Source organism: Emys orbicularis, chromosome 13 (genome assembly GCF_028017835.1).
Source record: "Emys orbicularis isolate rEmyOrb1 chromosome 13, rEmyOrb1.hap1, whole genome shotgun sequence".
Classification (NCBI taxonomy): domain Eukaryota; kingdom Metazoa; phylum Chordata; order Testudines; family Emydidae; genus Emys; species Emys orbicularis.
The window spans coordinates 23954654-23974069 of record NC_088695.1 but is presented as its reverse complement, the minus strand read 5'-3'; the positions used below and the strand labels follow the sequence as shown (position 1 = coordinate 23974069).

The following is a 19416-nucleotide window of genomic DNA, read 5'->3' as shown; positions in this document are numbered from 1 at the left end:
AGCCCCAGTCCCATGGGGGCCAGGGCTGCCACTCTTAGCCTGGGAAGTGGGAGAGGGGACCCCCACTGCAGCCCTCCTAGGCTTGGGGAGGGTGAAGAACCCTAAGAGAAGCAGAGGTGAGTCTGGGATGGCTGAACTATGGCCTGGAGGCTGCAGGGTGTGTGTGAAGTGACGAGGATGATGGCTGATTGGGTGGGGCCAGGGATGAGGGGTTTGGGGGGCAGGAGGGGGCTCCGGGCTGGGGCAGGAGCTTGAGGTGTGGGGGGTGAGGGCTCTGGGGTGGGAGCAGGGATGAAGGGTTTGGAGTGCAGGAGGGGGCTCAGGGCTGGAGCAGGCGGTTGGGGTTTGGGGGTGTGTGGGGTGTGGGCTCCGGGAGGGAGTTTGGGTGCAGGAGGGGACTCGGGGCCGGGGCAGGAGTTTGGGGTGCAGGAGGGGGTCTGGGATGCAGGGTCCCTGCGGCGCCAGCCCCGCAGCTCCGATTGGTCGTGGTTCCCGGCCAATGGGAGCTGCGGAGCTGGCACTCGGGGTGGGGGCTGCATGCGGATCCTCCCTGGCCGCCCATGTGCCTAGGGGCCGCCAGGATCTGGCAGCCGCTTCCGGTAGCCACGCGGAGCCAGGCAGGCAGGGAGCCTGCTCTAGGCCCGGGCCCCCGCCACCAACCGGACTTTTAACGGCGCAGTTGGTGGTGCCGACCAGAGCCGCCAGGGTCCCTTTTCGACCAGGCATTCCAGTCGAAAACCGGATGCCTGGCAACCCTACTCCCTCCACACCTATCTCCCCCATCCTGAGAACCCCCCACCCCACCACGCCTCAGGTCTGAACCCCCACCCAAGCTCTGAATGCTGCCACACTCACACGCTATTGCCTGCATACACACATGCATCCACCAGGCTCGGGGCTCTTCCCCATTCCCTGGCACCCACCACTAGACTCCGAAGCCCCCTGCTCCTCCTGGATCTGGCAGAGCACGAGAACAGGCAGAAAGGGGCGTGTGCACATGATCTGGAGTTGCCCCACAGAAGCCTGAGCTCCCTACTCTGTGCTGTCTCTTCCTGGGATCTATGCTGCAGGGCCAGGAGCCCCATTGGCAGCCAGCTGTGCTGCAATGTGCAGTATGGCAGCCACGCCACAGGGCTTGCAGTGCTGCGGGGGGGGGGGGGGGGGGCTTCACCACAGTGACCCCGCATCCCTAATGAATAGCTTAATCCGGAAAGCAGATTTACTCTTTCAAAGAAACACTGAGCCTCAGCCCATCTAACCTAACCCAGGGTTTTCCTGGTGCTCAGCCCCAAGATGTCTGAAAGAGCCAAATCCGGAGAGGTGCTGAGTGCCTCCAGCACAGGCTGAGCTCTGCTGGCTTGGCAGAAACCGCAGCTAGTGCAAGTAAAATCCATGATCTGGAGGTAGCTAGCTAATTGCCCCCGGAATGCTGCTCCATTGCCAAGGCCCTGGACACTGTCTGAGACAGAGCGCAAGGAAAATGGAGCTGGAATACATAGAATGCAGCTTATTCATTGCTGTGTATAATAATAACTCAGTGCTCGCCCCAGGCTCTGTGTCCTTTGATGTGTCACAGCAAGAAATGAGATGGAAACTCATATAATAAATTGTTTACGAGCTGCCCATCTTACCCTGATAATTACAGCTATGGCTGCCTGCCAACAAGCAAAATAACATCCCCTTCCATCAGTCTTCTCTCCAAATGCTAGGGGAAAATACAGCTCTTACAGTATATGCAGAAGGCCAAAAATCCAGGCTCTGGTGGAGCAGGGGGAAGGGAATTCCAGAGGCTAGTGTATTCCTAAAGAACATGCTGCCCCTGCCCCGGGAGCTCCACTGCTTACAACCAGCAGTTTGGCACAGGGAGAGGTGGTCTTCCAGGCTCCAAACCTGAGAGCATAGGCGCCAAATTTCCCTGGCGCCAGTGAGTGCTCGCCCCCCTGCCCCAGCTCCACCCTTTCTCCACCCCATCCCTTCCCCAAAGTCCCCGCCCCAACTCCGCCCCCTCCCTGCCCCTATTGGACCCCTTCCCCAAATCCCCGCCCTGGCCCCACCTCTTCCCCAAGCACGCCACGTTCCCCCATCCTTCCCCCTCCCTCCCAGCCTTGCGAAACAGCTGTTCCGCAGTGGAAAGCGCTGGGAGCTAGGGGCGAAAAGCGGGCACGCGGTGTGCTCAGGGGAGGAGGCAGAGGTGAACTGGGTGGAGGGGGGGGAGCTGCTCTGCACCCACCGATTTTTCCCCATGGGTGCTCCAGCCCCGGAGCACCCACGGAGTCGGCGCCTATCCCTGAGAGTGCTTTGGAGATCCAAATGGACATTTTGATCTGCACTTGGAACCTGCTAGGCAGACAGTGCAGCTTACAAAGCACATTGGTAAAGGCACCCCTAACAAGCAGGCTGCTGTATTTCTGCACAAGCTTCATCTTCCAAGCAGTCACACACGATAGTCCCCATACAGAGAATATTAGAGTAGTCTAGTCTTGCAATCTTAAAGAGGCTGGATGGTCTGGTGGTTAGGATGCTAGCCGTGGCCTGATACAGGTTCACTTCCCTGCTGTGTCACGCACTCCCTGTGTGCCTTTGGGCTAGTCACTTAGCCTCTCTGGGCTGCAGGTCCTGCTCTGTGAAATGGTGGGAATTGCACTGCCCTCCCTCACCACGGGAGTTGTGCAGCTACCTTCATCAAAGACTGTGAGGTGCGGAGGTGCCATGCTGATAAGTGACAAAGGGGTGAATAAGTGTTGCAAAGTCTCCATGTGAAAGGAAAGAGCTGACTCACTTTAACAGGCATAGATGGGGGGGAAAAGCACATTTACCGCTGTGCAAACCTTGAGCAGCAATGGCAAATCTGCCCCATAAGTACCCTGAATTGTCAACTTGTATCACTCGGAGCAGCTCTGCTCCCTCAGTCACTGGTCCTGATACAATTCTCACCAGTCCTTTCAGGGTTTTCCCTTAACATTACCACAACTTGGTTCTCCTGCAAACACTGGGTTGCTGTACTACTGTTGGGATTGCATCTGCTACAGACCTGGGGCTGGTGCCAGCAAAACACTGTCATCTGCGTTTCTTCACTAAAACACTTAGGAAACTCCTTTCTGCATTTAAGTGGGAGTAGAGAGAGATCGCTGCAGTAGCCCATCATGCTTCCTATAAGGAATAGTGCAAATACTGTGGCAGTGTTACCAACTAAAAAAGGCAGCTGGGTGGTTGTAGTCTAAAATGCCATCAAGGGCTTCTATGTTTACCTGGTCTCAGTAATTTCTATATCGAATGTGCTCAGATCACTAGGAAAATGATCTTGAACTTCCAGGCCTGCCAACTCAATATGTGGTGACCTTCTCACAAGTGAGCACACTCTGCAGGCCAGGTTAGACCCTAAGTTCTTCTTCAAGTAGATGCAGACGTATATTCCACTTAGGTGTGCTATTGGTTCAACCTCCCATACCCTTCCTCCCTATCCCAACCTGCCCACTCAGAACCAGAGCTGCACCCTCCATCTTGTGCTCAGCTCCCTGCACCTTACGGCATGGTTGCTGCATGATTGGATGAAGAAGATTGGCCTGCGGGATGTAACTGATGTAGTCTTCTATCCAGGACAACTTTGAGTACCTGCTACATCTTCAGAAATTGGGCCTTGTGCTCAGTTCACTGAGAGTGCCTCTGGCAGCAGTATCAGAGTTTCATCCTCCCAACTCCCCTATTCAGGGAAAATCATTTCTTTCCAATACCATGGTGACAAGATTTGTAAAAGGCCTTCTCCAATTACGTTCTCCAGTCCTAGAGCCTGTTCCCTTGTGGAACCTAAACATGGGTCTGGCAGCTCTTTCTGAGCCTTCCATTCAAGCCCCTGGCATCCTGTCCACTGCCCTTTTTGTCTCAGAAAACCACATTCCTGATAGCCATTACATCTGCAAGGAGAGTGTGTGCGGAATTCTCACACATCTCCACTGACATGGTAACTTTATGACCACACTCAAAGTTTTTAACCAGAGTGTTCTCAGTTTCATTTGAACAAGATGGTATAGTTGCCTGTGTTTTTTTCTAAGCCGCATTCATAACCAGAGGAGCAGCGCCTTCACACATTAGATGTCAGAAGATGTCTGACCTTCTACCTGGACAGAACTAAACTCTTCCATGCTTCACCTCATCTGTTTGTGTCGGATACAGACCGTATGAAAGGACAGGCAATCTCCTCTCAGACAAACTCTAAGTGGATAACTCCCTGCATCAAGACTGCCTATGAAACAGCTTCAGCTATGCCCCCTCAACAGGTCCAAGCCCATTCTGCGAGAGCACAGGCTACATCACTAGCATTCTTAAGTGACATCTGAATATTGGATATTTACAGGACTGCTGCATGGTTGTTGATACAGATATACATTTACAAACCATTATGCCATTACTGTGGCATCCAGAGTAGATGCAAAATTTGGGAAGGTGGTCCTGCAGTCTGTTTAAATAGACTCTGAGCCCCACCCCTGGGGGTACTGTTTGTGAGTCACCTAAATAAAATACACAGCTGCACCTACTCAAAGAAGGAGAAACAGTTACTTACTATAATTGTATTTCTTCAAAATGTGATGCGGACGTATTCCACGACCCACCCTCCACCCCCTCTGCATCAGAGTCTCATCTCTGGGCATTCGGTGTGAAGGAACTGAAGGGGGTCAGATCGGTACCGCCTCATATGCCAAGGGGACGGGCTATGGCCATGAGGCACGAATGCCACCCTTCTACAGGTATTGTTAGGTAAAATTCTTTGGCTTCAGGTGCTCTGGGCGTGCAAACACCTGAGTGGAATACATGGCTGCATCACATCTCGAAGAACCACAATTACAGTAAGTAACCGTTTCTTCCTGATATATTTTTAAAACTCCATGGCCATCTAGTTTCAGCACAAAACAGGGATTATACCCCATGTTAAACCCATTTTCAAATGCAGTCTTAACTGTGGAGTTGCTACCAGGCGAGTCCAGAATTCATTGTTTTCAAATTCTCCTAGTTTCAGTTTGTCATAAGTTGTTGTTTTAAACTTTTTATTGCTGCTTTCACTTTTCATCTTAACCAAGATGTATTTTGAACTGAAGTTGCCTTCTTTCATGACTGCAGAATTGTGGCTTTTTGGGCACCTAGTAAAATGTTTTTAAAGGAGTCCCAATTATCGTTCACATTTTTATGTGTAAATCCCTCCCCCCACACACCCACCCAATTAGTTTTGCTAATAAATGTTTTCAGCTTTGGGAAACTGGCCAACTGGCCCTTTTCTAGCACTGAGTATATGGTGAGATTGTTTTCTGTTTGCACATAACAAATCTAATACAACAGAGGGTCCTGTGGCACCTTTAAGACTAACAGAAGTATTGGGAGCATAAGCTTTCGTGGGTAAGAACCTCACTTCTTCAGATGCAAGATCTAATACAGATGTGCTCTAGTTCAACCGGAAATTATGGCTGTTCTGTGCATGGGGTCAAACTAGATGACCTAATGGTCAATTCTGGCCTTCAAATGTATGACTATAAATGAAAAGTAACCTGTCACTTCCCACTCCATTCCTTTATGGGGACTAGGAGGATGACTTACTGATATCTTGATCTTTCCAGGAGATGACCTGATGCGTTGTGTGGATCTTTATAATCAAGCCCAATCCAAGTGGTTTGAAGAAATGGTGACCAGCACTCTGGTATGTATCAGTGTGTAGCATTTTGTGTTTCTAATACTGCTCTTTTTTTATTTCTCCTTGTGATGAAAGCCCTTCAAGATAATCTATCATGTTGATCACCCTAGTATCTCTCCATTTACAGCCACAGAAGAGATAACAGACTTTAACCTGCCACTATATTGCTCATCCAATAAATCAAGCATAATGTCATTTGGGGAGGAAAAAAGAAAACATTTTCCTCGCAGTCTGAGTGTAAAGGGGCAGTAGTTTGAAGCTGCTTGGGTGTTAGGAATGGTGGCAGTAGGCTAGGAAAAGTGGGGTAGTGGGAAGAGGGCAGAGCAGTAAAAGATACATGCTAAATTGTGAATACATTTATAAATTAATAAGGTTTGCAATCATTTTTTATCCCATGGTTTTGCAATTTAGCACATAAGTATCCCCAGCACATAGTGTGAGATAATTGCTGGTAATTCTGCTTCTCTGAAGGCATCATATCACAGATCTCTCACTCTTGGGGCTCATACTTCCAGGGTTACTCATGTGGGAAATGTCCTGGCATTTATGTATTTAGGGGGCATTCTGGGGGCATTCTGCGCCTAATATTTTAAAATTCTGCAAATTTAATTTGTCAAAATAACACTACATAATCATACCAGTTTCAATTATTTTGGTAATTTATTTCAAAATTCCTGTCAGCAAGTATGTCTGTAACAGTACAGAGAGACACAAAAATTCCCCCAGGAGTAGAGAGTTAAAGAAACCCCTATGACAACCCAGTTCCTGTTTCTCTGCCTCCTTTCCCCCCCTCAGAGCCCAGCCAGGGGACCAAACACCCACAACCCCTCCCCACCCCAGAGCCCAGCCCCGGGGGCCCCCGGCCCAGATACCCACACACACACCCCGAGCCCAGCCACGGGCTGGGGCCCCAACCTAGATACCCGCAAGGCCCCTCCAGAGCCCAGGGATCCAGAAGGAGAAAAAGCCTGATGCTCCGTCCCAGGCTTGCATGGAGTTTCCTGTGTGCCACCCTCTCCTTCCCTCAGGGCATGCTGGGAACCCTCTAGCTCCTCAGCAGTGTCTTCTATGTGCGAGCTGGGCTCTGCTGGGTCCAGCGGCCCCTAGTGGTGGCTAGCAGCACTGCAGCCCATTTCTGTGGGGGAAAGGAAATTCTGTGCGCACCATGTTAATTTCTGCAAAATTCTGCATTGTGCAGTGGCGCATAATTCTCCCGGGAGTAATTTAAGGCCTTCTGAAGCACCTGTACGTGGGCTCCAGGGCTCTTCTTCAATTCACCTCACATGCTCCCTACGGGCATGCTCCAAACAGTGGTACCTCAGGGGCTTTAAAGTTTGCAGCCGGTTCCTTTCAAGAATGGGAACTAGGAGCTCTCCTGACAGGCAATTAAAAAGCTACCCATTTTTTTTCATTCAAACAAATACAAAAGAATGAGCTGGGCAATTCAGAACTGAGTGCCCAGTGGGCAGACCCAGCATTCAACACTCAAAGCTCACTAACTCCCAGGGGGGACAGGTGGGTGAATGAAAATCCTGAGAGATGATCTCTTCAGAGAAGCAGATTGACGGACAGTAAGTAATTCTCTGTCTCTCCTACTGTGGGGCTGGATTGATTCGTCTCTCATTTACACTGGGGCAAATCCATTGACATCCACGGCGCAATGACTCTTGCTATGCACTGGTGTAAATGAGCAGGATTCTCACTCCTGGGGAGTTGATAGAGCTCACAGTCCTGCAGCAGCAGACGGAGGCCACTGCCCAACAAGCAACATGAAAGATTTGTTTTAAATCAAAGTAGATTGAGAAATGTCCCCATAAGACTGTATCTTCATACACATAAAGACTCTTGACTGAAATGCAGTTCAGTTCCAAATGAAACCTATACTCAGATTTTGATTTTTTTTTTCTTTATTTAATGTCCTCAGGGAAGTTTCTGTCTAAGGGCATGCCTACATGGCAGCTGGAGATGTAATTTCCAGCTTGGATAGATGTACATACACTACTTTTGATTGACCTAGCATACTAAAAATAGACGTGTAGTCACCACAGCTCAAGCAGCAAGATGGGCTAGCTGCACCTAGGCCCTGGGCGGAATTGTATGTGGGGTGGCTAGCCGGTCCCACTGCCTGTGCCACTGCAGCTACACCACTCTTTATAGTGCACTAGCTCAATCAAAGCCACTATGGGTATTTCTGTCCAAGCTGGAAATTATACCTTCAGCTCCTGCGCAGAGGTGTCCTTATCCACATGCAAATCAGTCACATGATCCTCCTCACAAAGAGTTGTTTGGTTCCTTTTCGAGTGATGGTCCCTATTGTATTCCACTGAGGGTTTACACATGCACATGTGTCCAGAGCCAAAGAATTTGAAAGTAGTGTCTGTTGGTCCACACATGCGCCCTTGCTCCACCTCATGGTTTCATCCAAGGCGATAAAGGGCGAGGTGGACTGACCACGCCCTCAGTTCCTTCTCACCACCCCCCACGGTCCAAGTTGGAGCTGCTAGTGTCCCCTCATCTCTCACTGACACATTTAAAAAAAAAAATTAGAATTGTGCATAGTTTTCCTTGTTGTTTTTACTTGTAGTTCTAGTGGTTTTAGTGTTAATTTGGGGAATTAAGAGACTTTGGGGATCCGTTTTTTCACCAGTCCCCCCCTCCCCACCCAGCACCCACGAATGGGTACTGAATTATTCCGAAGATGCCAGGGTTCAAGATCTGCGCATCCTGCCTTCATTCATTCTTGGTCAACAACAAGTGCCAACTCTGTCTCTAGTGCTTGGGAGAAGTCTACAGTTCATCCAGGTGCAGTATCTGCCTGTCCTTCCCAAGCCGTACCCAAGAGGGCTGTGCTCTCCGCCTCAAGAAGCACTTTGTGGAGGTGTCCGTGAGGTCTCAGTTGGATCCAGGCTGGGGAACCCCCCTGTACATTGGTCTGAGAAACCCAGGAGCGCGCCTCCACCACGGAGATCGAGTCTAGTTCAGCCAGTACCAGTACTATGGACCCCATACCGGTGCCTAGTTGGGAGGGAAGGAAGCATGCTCATAAGCATGGCAGTAAGTCTTCTTCCAGGCCCAAGAAGGGCGATGCCCATGAGTTCCACCCATGGAGAAGTGGCATGTTCCAATGCACAAAAGCATGATAAAAATTTGCACAGGTTGGCAGATCAATCGGTACCAACCACAAACCACGCACGCCTTCCAAGTTGGCACCCCCTAAATCAAGGCAAACATCGATTCCAAAACAACCCTCCATTCTGGCTCCAGTTCCAGCTTTGGAGCGTATCAACTACCTGAAGGGAGGTTCCAAAGAGAATGGAGCTAGGCTGTTCTCAGTGATGACAGAACAAGGAGCAATGGTCTCAAGTTGCAGTGGGGGAGGTCTAGGCTGGATATTAGGAAACACTATTTCACTAGGAGGGTGGTGAAGTACTGGAATGGGTTACCTAGGGAGGTGGTGGAATTTCCATTCTTAGAGGTTTTTAAGGCCTGTCTTGACAAAGCCCTGGCTGGGATGATTTAATTGGGGTTGGTCCTGCTTTGAGCAGGGGGTTGGACTAGATGACCTCCTGAGGTCTCTTCCAACCCTAATCTTCTCTGAGTCTATGACAGGATGATGTATCTCTTGCTCATCTGGGAGTTTTGGATGGCATTGGAAGTTCTTTCTCTGGAAAGGTATTTAACAAAGAGACAGCATATAACAGGTACATGAAGAAACAGCATTAGTGCACCTGCTCCCCTATCCCCAAACTGCATTCCACTGTGCTTCTCAGTAAGTGGCCACCAGAAATGCCCCGTGAATATGGTTTCTCATGATGGAAGGCAGAAGTTTGCTCCTTTTGCATGTCATTGTAGGAGACAGAGCTTTCTTCCTGACAGAACAGGATTGGGGAGTCAGCCAACCAACCTGGCAGGCGTGTGATGGTGCTGCTAGGAATGTTTTTTCCTTGATCTAAAGGCCTGACAGGTCTGACAGGCCAAACTCTCCCAGCAGCATCAAAAAGCAAGCAGGGACCACGTTCAGGGGGCTTGGATACATCATCAGAATCCAAGAAACACAGTGGCCTGAGGCTCGGCTGACCCTCAGTGGGGGCAGAAAAGGATAGGCCCCGAACTAACAGGCAACTAAAATCTCGATTGTGTCCATTCCTGGCCACTCCTGGCTGGCTGAGTTATGGGAAGCTATTGTACACATAGCCATTTCCCCGGTGAATGAGCTCTCTGGGCATAACCCATGTTGCCAGGCCTCCAGAGCAGTGCTTCCAGGGTAACTTCTGAAGCTAGCAGCACAGTAAGCAGAGCTGCAGCCAGGAAACAGGGCCTCCTTGTCCCTGTCCTGCCCCTACCTCCAGAGGCAGCAGCCCTCCACAGATCCTGTAGTTCCTGCCTTTCCTCATCTTCAAGGACTCTCACCTTCGGCAAGGTTCAGAATTGTCGAGGAACTGCACAAGTCTCCTTCCCTGCTGCACTGGTTCCTTGCTGGTTCCCCCACCAGCTGCACTGGACACAGGCCAGACCTGCTGTTGCTGCTCCTGCTCCTGCACTAAGTGTACTTACTGAGACACTGTGCACACAGCCTGGCTCTGAAGCCCAGACCTGGGGCAGCTGCCCCAGCTGTCGCCAGTGGTGGGAACTTTGACCATTAGCAAACCCTACGCTGGGCCTGCCACTGATCAAGATATGGGCCTATTTTTCTCTCACAGGAGCTGGAAAGGCTGGAGGTGGAGCGGGTGGAAATGATTCGGCAGCACCTTTGCCAGTACACACAGCTGCGGCACGAGACAGACATGTTCAACCAAAGCGTGAGTCTACTCTTTGTTTAGGTCCCTTTGGTCCAAGAGCTGTAGTGAGGCTCTGCTGAACTCCAGCCTGGTTGTGTATACAGTGTGCTAAATTCCACTGTCTAATGGAGACTGAGATGTAAGTGGTGCCAGTTTGGGAGTCTGTGGTTGTGCACCTACCATGTATCTCCAGAGACATCCAGAGCCTGGGGGCGAGACAAATGGAAGAACAGAGAAGTGGGTCAGAAGGGGCACATCCACTGGAATGTTTCATCGTGAAAGCCCTGTGGTGCAGGGTGTGGCTCAGAAGTGCTTGACAGGAAGGCATAAGGCAAAGCAGCCCCTTACTTTAATTTACACCTCTCCTAGATAGATGCTTCTCACTCTCCCAACAGCACACACAGCTCAACACAGTCCTTCGTTGTTGCAAGAAAGATGGCAATCACAGCAACCATTATTTCAAAATGAAAATGTAAAATCTTGTAAAACTGGCACCTTTTCAAATACTTGCATATGTGGTATGGATTCTGATGTGCGTGGTATTCAGTATATTGTGATATATTTTGGGCTATATATTCACATTACAGAAATCATACAATCATAGCCATATACATCATAACATATATTGATAATTGTCATAGTGCAGGTTGTCCCAGCGCTCTCCACTGCGCGCAGGCCTGGTGCCATGGGTGAGCCCTGCCTTGGTTTCCCCTTACCCAGGCAATAAACAAGTCCAAGCAGGCCTTTGGGAACCACAGAGCACCTTCTTCGGCGGGTCTCTTTTATGAAATAGAAAAGAACCACACAAAGCATAAGCAAAATCTTCAGTCAGCTCTTCCACCGGAAACCCTCTGCCTCTGGGTGTAACTAGTCTGACATCCTGTCCCTTTAGCCATGGAGCACTCGCATGCTGAATTCCTTGCCTGGGGCGTGGGCCTCTGCGGGGCATTCTGCTGGCTGCCACTCTTCCCCGACCATGCTGCTCTTTGCTGAGTAAGTCCCTAGTGGCTCCCCAAGAGATCCCATGCCCAGTTCATTCTACTGGGCTGCTCCTGTCCCTTCCCTGGGAGAACCTTTTCTCTGGGACTGCTCCTCTCTCCAGGAGCCCCTCTCTCTGAGAGCAGCTTCCCCAGCCAAACTCAGGTAGCCTTTTTTATTAGCTCCAGGTGCTTGTTTACTAATTAACCACTAAGCAGCCACCTAGGACAGTGAATTACTCCCAGATAGACCTTCAGAAGGCAGTCACTGGGCAAACTGGGCCGTGACTCTCCTTAAAGGGCCAGTCACCCCATGATAATAATATTCAAAAGAAAATATGTTAAAAGAATGTTGTTATGGTTGAAAAGTCAAGCATCCAAAAGTTAGGAAATACCAGAGTTACAGCTGCCTGTGCAACCTTAATTTGGATCCTTGTGCATATGCATTATGGTACTCTCTAATTACATGACCACATATTTTATTCACAGCATGATCATGTAGTTTATCCTCAGTATTCAACATGTGCCTCAATTACTACAAACCATCTAAACATTACACTCAGTTTTTATTTCTTCATGGGTCTTTCTGTGGTGCTCATCACCATAGCATCTCAATCTTACAAACATTAATGAATTTACTTTTACAACACCTCACAGGCAGGGAAGTATTCATAGCCCCATTTTATGAATGGGGACAGGAGGCACAGAGAAATTAAACTCAAACTGCAAAAGTCCCCAGTAATTTTGGGTGCCACAGTGATTGGGTGATCGGTTTTTCTGAGTTGTTGAGCTATTGAATTCAGTTGCAGTTGCAAGTGCTCAGCACTAGTGCACATCAGGCCTCAGATGTCTCAGGCTGGTCACCCACAACACAGGAACACATAATTAGTGGCCACTTCTGAAAATTTTCATTTTAAGTAGTTTGCCTAATGTCACATAGGAACTCTGCTGCAGAGCCGAGGAAAGAACCCAGATTTCACAAGTCCCAGGAAGACTGCTTTAAACACAAGTTCCTGTTTTCCCTTTCTGCAATTCACTACCACAGTCACTGCATCCTTTCTGTCTTCTGCTATGGACAGCCTCATTCACTACACAGCCCTGCCTCTTAACATCCATCCCGTGCACCATATGAGGCAGGTGTCCTGTGAAAATAATAGTACATGATCATGCAATTAAATACTTCTCCATAATGCAAACACACAAGGGGCCAAATTAAGGTTGCACAGCCAGTCTTAATTCTGGGATTGGAGTCCTTCATTTTACAACTGTTTGACAATTCTTTTAATGTAATTTTTGTATGGAATTCCCTGGAAGGGGAAGGAGGAGTGGGCTGGTCACGTGTTTTAAGAAAAATGGATCAACACATGTGCAACTATTTGCTAAGGAGCAGAATGCTATCAATCAATTATTCCTAGCTCTTGGAGGGAAGTGTGATCTAGTAGTTAGATCAGCCGATTGGGAATTAGGATTCCTGTGTTCTGTTGTATAAAATGATGCGTACATTTATCAGTGAGTTTGTAATGGTAAACAAAGAAGAGAATTTTACAGAAAGGAAGATGAAACACATAGATATGGAACTTCCTTTGTGAGAAGTATAGGTCAAGAATTGGGGTTCTATTCCAAGCTGTCCCAGAAGCAACTGTTCTAGTCTTTAGTTATCCTGTCTGTAAAATATGGGAAATAATTCTTAACTCCCCATTCAGTACAGAGAGGAGGTGCTCCTGCCATAGACCAAGGCGTGTTTTGATTTGCAGGAGCAGGGATTTTGCCTGAAACCCATATGGAAACACAGTTCCATGCAATCATTCCAAAACAATACAATGTGACAAGATTGAGCAGTCATTGAACAAGTTCGGCTGCAAATGGTGATTTTCCACATTTTAGAACTTGGCTAAATTGAGACCGATTTTTGGGGGGGACAGTGTAAGACATTTTTTTGACCCTACGACTATCCCCCTGAAAATGCCAAGTTCCTGCCCCAAACACATGAAGATCTAGAGGTCTTCAAGCAATGGTTTGATTTTTTTTAATTGGCAGGTTTTTTCTCCACTAACTTTGTTCTCCCCTACCCCAGCCCTGAGTCTCCCCTAAACCCGGAAACCCCTCTGGACCCCCCTCCTGCATCCCAAACCCCTCATACACAGCCGCATCCCAGAGCCTGCACCCCCAGACAGAGCCCTCACCCCCTCCTGCACCCCAACCCCCAGCCCAGAGCCTTCCCCGCACCCTGAACCCCTCATTTCTGGCCCCACTCTGGAGCCCACAGCCCCAGTTAGAGCCCTCACCCCCCACACACACCCCAGCCCAGTGAAAGTGAGTGAGGATGGGGGAGAGCAAGCCACCGAGGGAGGGGAAATGTAGTCAGCAGAGGGCAGAGCCTCGAGGAAAGGGGGCATGGCCTCGTGGAAGGGGCGGGGCTAGGATATTCGGTTTTGTGCGATTACAAAGTTGGCAACCCTACTATCACACCAGGAATTGGATGCAGCATACACTGGACTTGCCTCACCAATGGTATGATTCCTCTTGCAAAGCCTGTATTTTGTCTGACCTCCCATTTATGGATCCAGCTAATTGAGAGGAGGCTGTTACTCCTGCGACAGTGACACAGCTAATACAGTTGCAAGGAGATCTTGCAGCAGGAATTGCTCTGTGTTCTGATATGTGCTTTTGATAATTTGCTTCTCATTCTGATCTTTTTAGACAATAGAGCCTGTCGATCAGTTACTTCAAAAAGTGGAGCCTGCCAAAGACAGGGAACTGTGGGTACAAGAACACAAAACTGGAGATATCAGACCTGTGGACATGGAAATATAGACTGATCTGATTAGTGATATGTGATGGGTTCGCTGGTTTAACCAGGCTAATGGGTCCTGTAAAGGGTCAGAAGAGGTACAGGACGACAAAAAGGTTGCTCTGCTACCAGATACCTTGTATTTATTGTCTGTAGGGAGTATCTCTGTCACATTTGATCATCACATCAGTTCCCATTGTGCTATGCCTTAAGCTCCCAACATTCCAGGGTTAAGAAGCCAGATGTCTGTTCTTCCTGTCAGAAGTTTCCAGCTGCCAGGGATGTGCTGCTGCCAGGAGAAACCAAGGCCCTTGCTTCCTGGTACAGAGAGAGCTCTGTTCTTCAGTGACTGTGCACTACACCCATTGCATGACTCTCTTTGTGTAGAATGTAAGAACAGCCATGCAGCAAGCCTCTGCCATGAAAGCAGACTAGTGATTTGACTATGATGCTGGAAGCAAGGAGCTCCTGAACATGGATCCCAGCACTGCCACTGCTCTCAGCTGGATGGCCTTGGGCATATCACATAACTTTTCTGGTTCCTCCATTTATAATAAGGGGCTCATAATACTTACCTACCTCACAGGGGTGTTGTGAGGGTACATTGATTTTGTATAATACTTTTTAGCACAACTACCTTGCTATGGTAGTATGTCTGAGTGCAGGGAGGTACGGGCTTTTCCCCAAAGCAGTAAACAAGGCGAAAGGCTAGGAGAAAACCCCACAGAGGAAAGACACCTGTTCAAGCCCTTCCTGTTTTATAATCCCACTCAGAGACATATAGACCCTCTATCATCTCCATTTCTCTTTGAGGCTAATAGAAAGTAAGATTGAAAGGGACCTCTTGCACCATCTATTTACCAGGAAGGACTCGGTTGTGCTGTAGCTACCTCATTAATTGTCTGGTTGACTTAAGTGACAAAAAGAGGACACCTACCATGGAATAAATTTGATCTTCAAGTCCATTCCTGCCTATACAGTGTGATGTCCTACAGTCTCTGCTTTCTGCAGGATCTTCTAACACTCCCTTTGGGAGGTCATTTCCCAACCAAATGGATCCAAGTTTAAATTAGCCTTTGTTTAATTTCCTCGAAATAACTCCTAATTTGTAGCCTTTTGGATGCCCATGCACTCCCTGTCTCTCCATCCCTTTCTCGCTTTCCTTGGTGTTTACACCCATCAGATGTCTGCAGATAGTTAGCAGGTCTATTCTATTCTATTCTATATAGGTTTTTATACTGCACTCATCACTAGTATCTGAGCTCTTTCCAGCAGTGCATTAACAAGTGCAGCTACACATCTGTCACATGTTGTTTGTTCTCGCATCCTCCCCCAGAAGGAGAAACATGCAGTGAAGTGTCTTGTTTTGGTAGTTTTTAAAAAAATCTTATTTATTAAATATCCCTGTCTCTACATGTTTATATTGGAGAAGGCAAGGTCAAAGTAATGTGCCTTGCACTTGGAGCTTGAAAGTGGTAAGGTTATAATAGTCATTACTTCCTGGGGGAGTTCATTCCACAGTCTTGGACTGGCCCCAGAGAAAATTCTGTCTCCTGCACAAATAAGCTTGACTCTTTTGTTGAGTGTTCCACTGTGCCAAAAGAGCGTAGCTAACCATGGGCTTCATCTTGGAGCTGTAGATGGTCTTTTAGGGCCCTAACCATACAGTGCTTTGAAAATAAGGATCAAGACCATGAACTTGATTTGAAATTCTATGGGAAGGTCACAGTGTAGAGCAGGAGGACAGGCTCACAATAGCCTGTGTTGCAAAGGGAAGACACTGCAGTGTTTTGCACTAGTTGGAGTTTCCAAACAGCTGAAGGTTTCATGCCCAGGTATATCACATTGTTGTAGTCCAGCAGTGATGAAGGCACAAATAACTGAGGCTAGGTTTTCATCTGCCAGGATGGGACAGAGATTACTCACAGCTGTTGTGATGAGAGAGGTCAACATTAGCGAGGAATCCAAGAGTACTTCTAGACTACAGACTGAATTGACCAGTTGTGGATATGAACCTTCAGCCGAAGAAGACTTCATCGGGGCTGCAAATTCTTCAAAATATTTTCCTCTGCCAAATAGATTTTCTAAGGCACCAAGCACGTGCATATCTATCTGACTTTCAGTGTAGTTGAGGGTGCCCAATACTTTTGAAAATCAGGCCCTTAACCTGTCCTTATAATGTAGCCCCTTGTCCAATTTTGTTGCTTTTCTCTGAATTTGTTCCTGTTTCTCACTGTCAGAACTAGGGACAGAATGCTCACCAATGCCATTTGATATTTATAGCTCTTCGATGTTATATAGCTATGTAAGTTTGACATTATCTTTGAATTACAGTTTTTTCTTGTCTCCAGTATTATTCCTGTTGTTAAACTTTGCAGTTAACCCCTTCTTGACATTGCACAGGACTGCAAGATCCTTTTTTTAGATTCAGCAGAAATCTTGGTTATGGCTCTTTTGGTCCTGCCACTTGATTATCACATTGTTAACTGGAACAGGTTTGGAGAAGGGCTATTAGGATGATCAAGGGAATGGAAAGATGATTTTAGAGGAAATTAAAAGAGCTTGGCTTGTTTAGCCCAGCAAATACCTTCACACTTTCTCCCACACCACCCAATATGCATAGGAGCACCCTGTAAAAACCTGCAATGCCTTTACACTGTCCTCCTTCAAATGCCACCTTACAGCTCTCCTCTGCCATCATGCCTACAAAGCTGGTGCACCGGCATGCTGGGACTGCAGCTTAGCACTCTGATCAGAATCATCTCCCTGTTACCCTGAGTTGTTGGGCTTTCTGCTCCTTCCTTGCCTGTGAGAAAGGTGTCAACTCCTGAGGGGTGGGGGAGAGAATTGCCTGCTTCCTGCAGCAGCTGTGATTGGCTGCTCTTCCCCAGGAGGCAGACAAATGGGGCCAGACAGTCAATCAGAGAGGAGTTTTCCCTAGATGGTGTTAAAAATGTGTGCCCCTCAGCCACCTGTCTCACCATTTAGAAATGTTATTTCCTGGGGACACACCACTGCACATTCTGAGCACTGACTAGTCTAGAACCCAGGTTGTCTGACTTGCCTCGCTGCTCTAAGGGGTACATCACATTGTACCTGCCTTTCCTGCTGTTTCTCTGATCTCTCCCCATCCTCATCACTTGTTTGGTTTGATTATTATTACACTGGTTTTCTGCTTTAGTGATGTGTCCTTCTGTTACCTTTACTGAGCACTTTAGATGACAGGCACTGGAAAAGTCAATAAAATGTAGGGTAATGTTTTCAAAAGTACAATTTCCAAAAGTGACTCTGGCATTTAGGAACCTAAGTCTTACTGCAGGTAAATTTGAAAATGTTGTCTATTAGCACAACAGTGGCTTTCTTCCAGGCCTCTTGTACTATCCCAGTTTCCAAGATTTAGTACAAATTAAAATGAATAATTTGGAGAACTCTTCAGCCAACTCTTTTAAAACTTTTGCAAGCAAATGATCAGTTTTGCAGATTTTGCAGATTTTGTGCAACATTTGTTTTAGTTACTGTTGAAACAGAAAGTGTTTCACCATAATTATATAAATAAATAACTACATAATCCAACTTCATTCCAAATGCAGGACATAAATATTTATTGAACACTTCTGCCTTTTCTGCATCATTACTGACTATTTTAGCACTCCATCTAGTAATGAAACCTACATCACTGGAGATAAATAAATTAAAATTATTCTAACCATATTGACCATAGATTTTTTGGTAATACCTTTAGCTTCTCTTATCAATAACCTGCATTTCTTAACTTTAATTTATATTTATTATTATCAATTTCCCCTTTTTTATTCATCATTTTTTTTCCTGTTTCACATCCCTTCTTAAGCTAGTGAAGGGTTTTATGGGTATTTGTTTTTGTTTGCTTTTTAACTGAACAGCCTTTTCTCATGATTGAAGAATTGTGGACTTTGGGACATGTAGTAAAGCATTCTTAAATGAATAACTATTTTAATGCATACATTTCTATTTAAGTTTTTTATTCCCAATCAGTTTTGGTCATAATTAATTTACCTTTTGGAAACTGGCCCGTTTAAAATGCTAAGTATATATACATATTACTAGTTGGGATTGTATTATTTTTGCTCATAAATATTTCAGGCAGATCATGATAACTAGCACTTTTTATGTCAGTAATAAATTAATCTTTGAGTCAGAATGAGGACAGCAATACTTTTTTGTGTTAGAAAATTGTCATGTTTAATTTAAAGAGACTCCAAAGAAGTTTTACTGTTGGAACTAGAAGATCTCCAGTTTATGATTTGTGTATTTGTTTCCACATAAAGGACAATTAGTGAGAATTTCCCAGCATTTCTCAGGATGCTCTTTGTCACGTGCCTTGTTTTTCACCCCAGAGGTGATATACTGTTCTTTTAGCTAAATCTGAAACAAATGCAGGTATTCTGAGCCACATCCCTCAGCAGTGGGTCCCCAGCCTCTTGTATCCAGCTGACTGTCAGTCTTGGGTTTTCGGTAGCCACTTTTCTCAGCTTGTTTGTCCTCTAGCTCACCAAGGGTGGAATATTTATTACCATTGTCTAGGCTGAATGGCTTTGTATGCTCCCCTTCATTTCTCCCACATTGTTCAATCTCATTCACATCTACTCCCTCCATAGCCTCAGACACTTCCTTTCCCCCTCACAACTGCAGCGTAATCTATCCATTTTAACTTCTTGATGTTGTCAGCAAACTGAGCTTGTCTGAGTCCTTCACATTCTACCACAGGATGCAAAACAGTTTGCATGTCACACACACGTAGCCTTTTCTGTCTTCATACACCAGCCTGCCATGTATTTTTGGGCAGCCATTTATTGATGTATCTTACTTAAAACAAACCATCTTTTTAAGGCCTATCTTTTTCTCACTCTTTGAATTCCTTCTGGAACCAACCCATTTGCTGTTTCCAGTTCATTGCTAGGTGGATGTGCTAAGCCCTGGCTTTAACAAAGAAGTCAGATCTGCCTCTTCAGTGACTGACAAGCCCCCTGCTGTTCTCACAGATGAAGAGCTACCAAACAAGGCTGCTGAAAGATTCCCAACCTGCTCTAAAAGCTCTCAGCTCCATAGCCAGCATTTCTGTGCAGCCACTCAGCACTCAGGTTGCTGTAAGCCTGCGAGAAGCTCACCCTTAGGAACACTGGGTCGGTGATTGTGACAGCCTGAGAGCTCTGG

The 19416-nt window shown here is 47.0% G+C and overlaps 1 protein-coding gene across 2 annotated transcripts in view; it reads left to right on the top strand.

Annotated features, from left to right (window-relative positions):
• GAS7 (growth arrest specific 7) overlaps positions 1-14246 on the top strand; it is a 213500-nt gene extending 199254 nt beyond the window's left edge. For both annotated transcript variants that reach the window (XM_065416085.1, XM_065416084.1), the window contains exons 12-14: positions 5604-5683; positions 10378-10476; positions 14133-14246. In XM_065416085.1, coding sequence (XP_065272157.1) covers positions 5604-5683; positions 10378-10476; positions 14133-14246 — 293 coding nt within the window. The remainder of the gene's footprint in view (positions 1-5603; positions 5684-10377; positions 10477-14132) is intronic.
• Positions 14247-19416: the final 5170 nt, after the last annotated feature.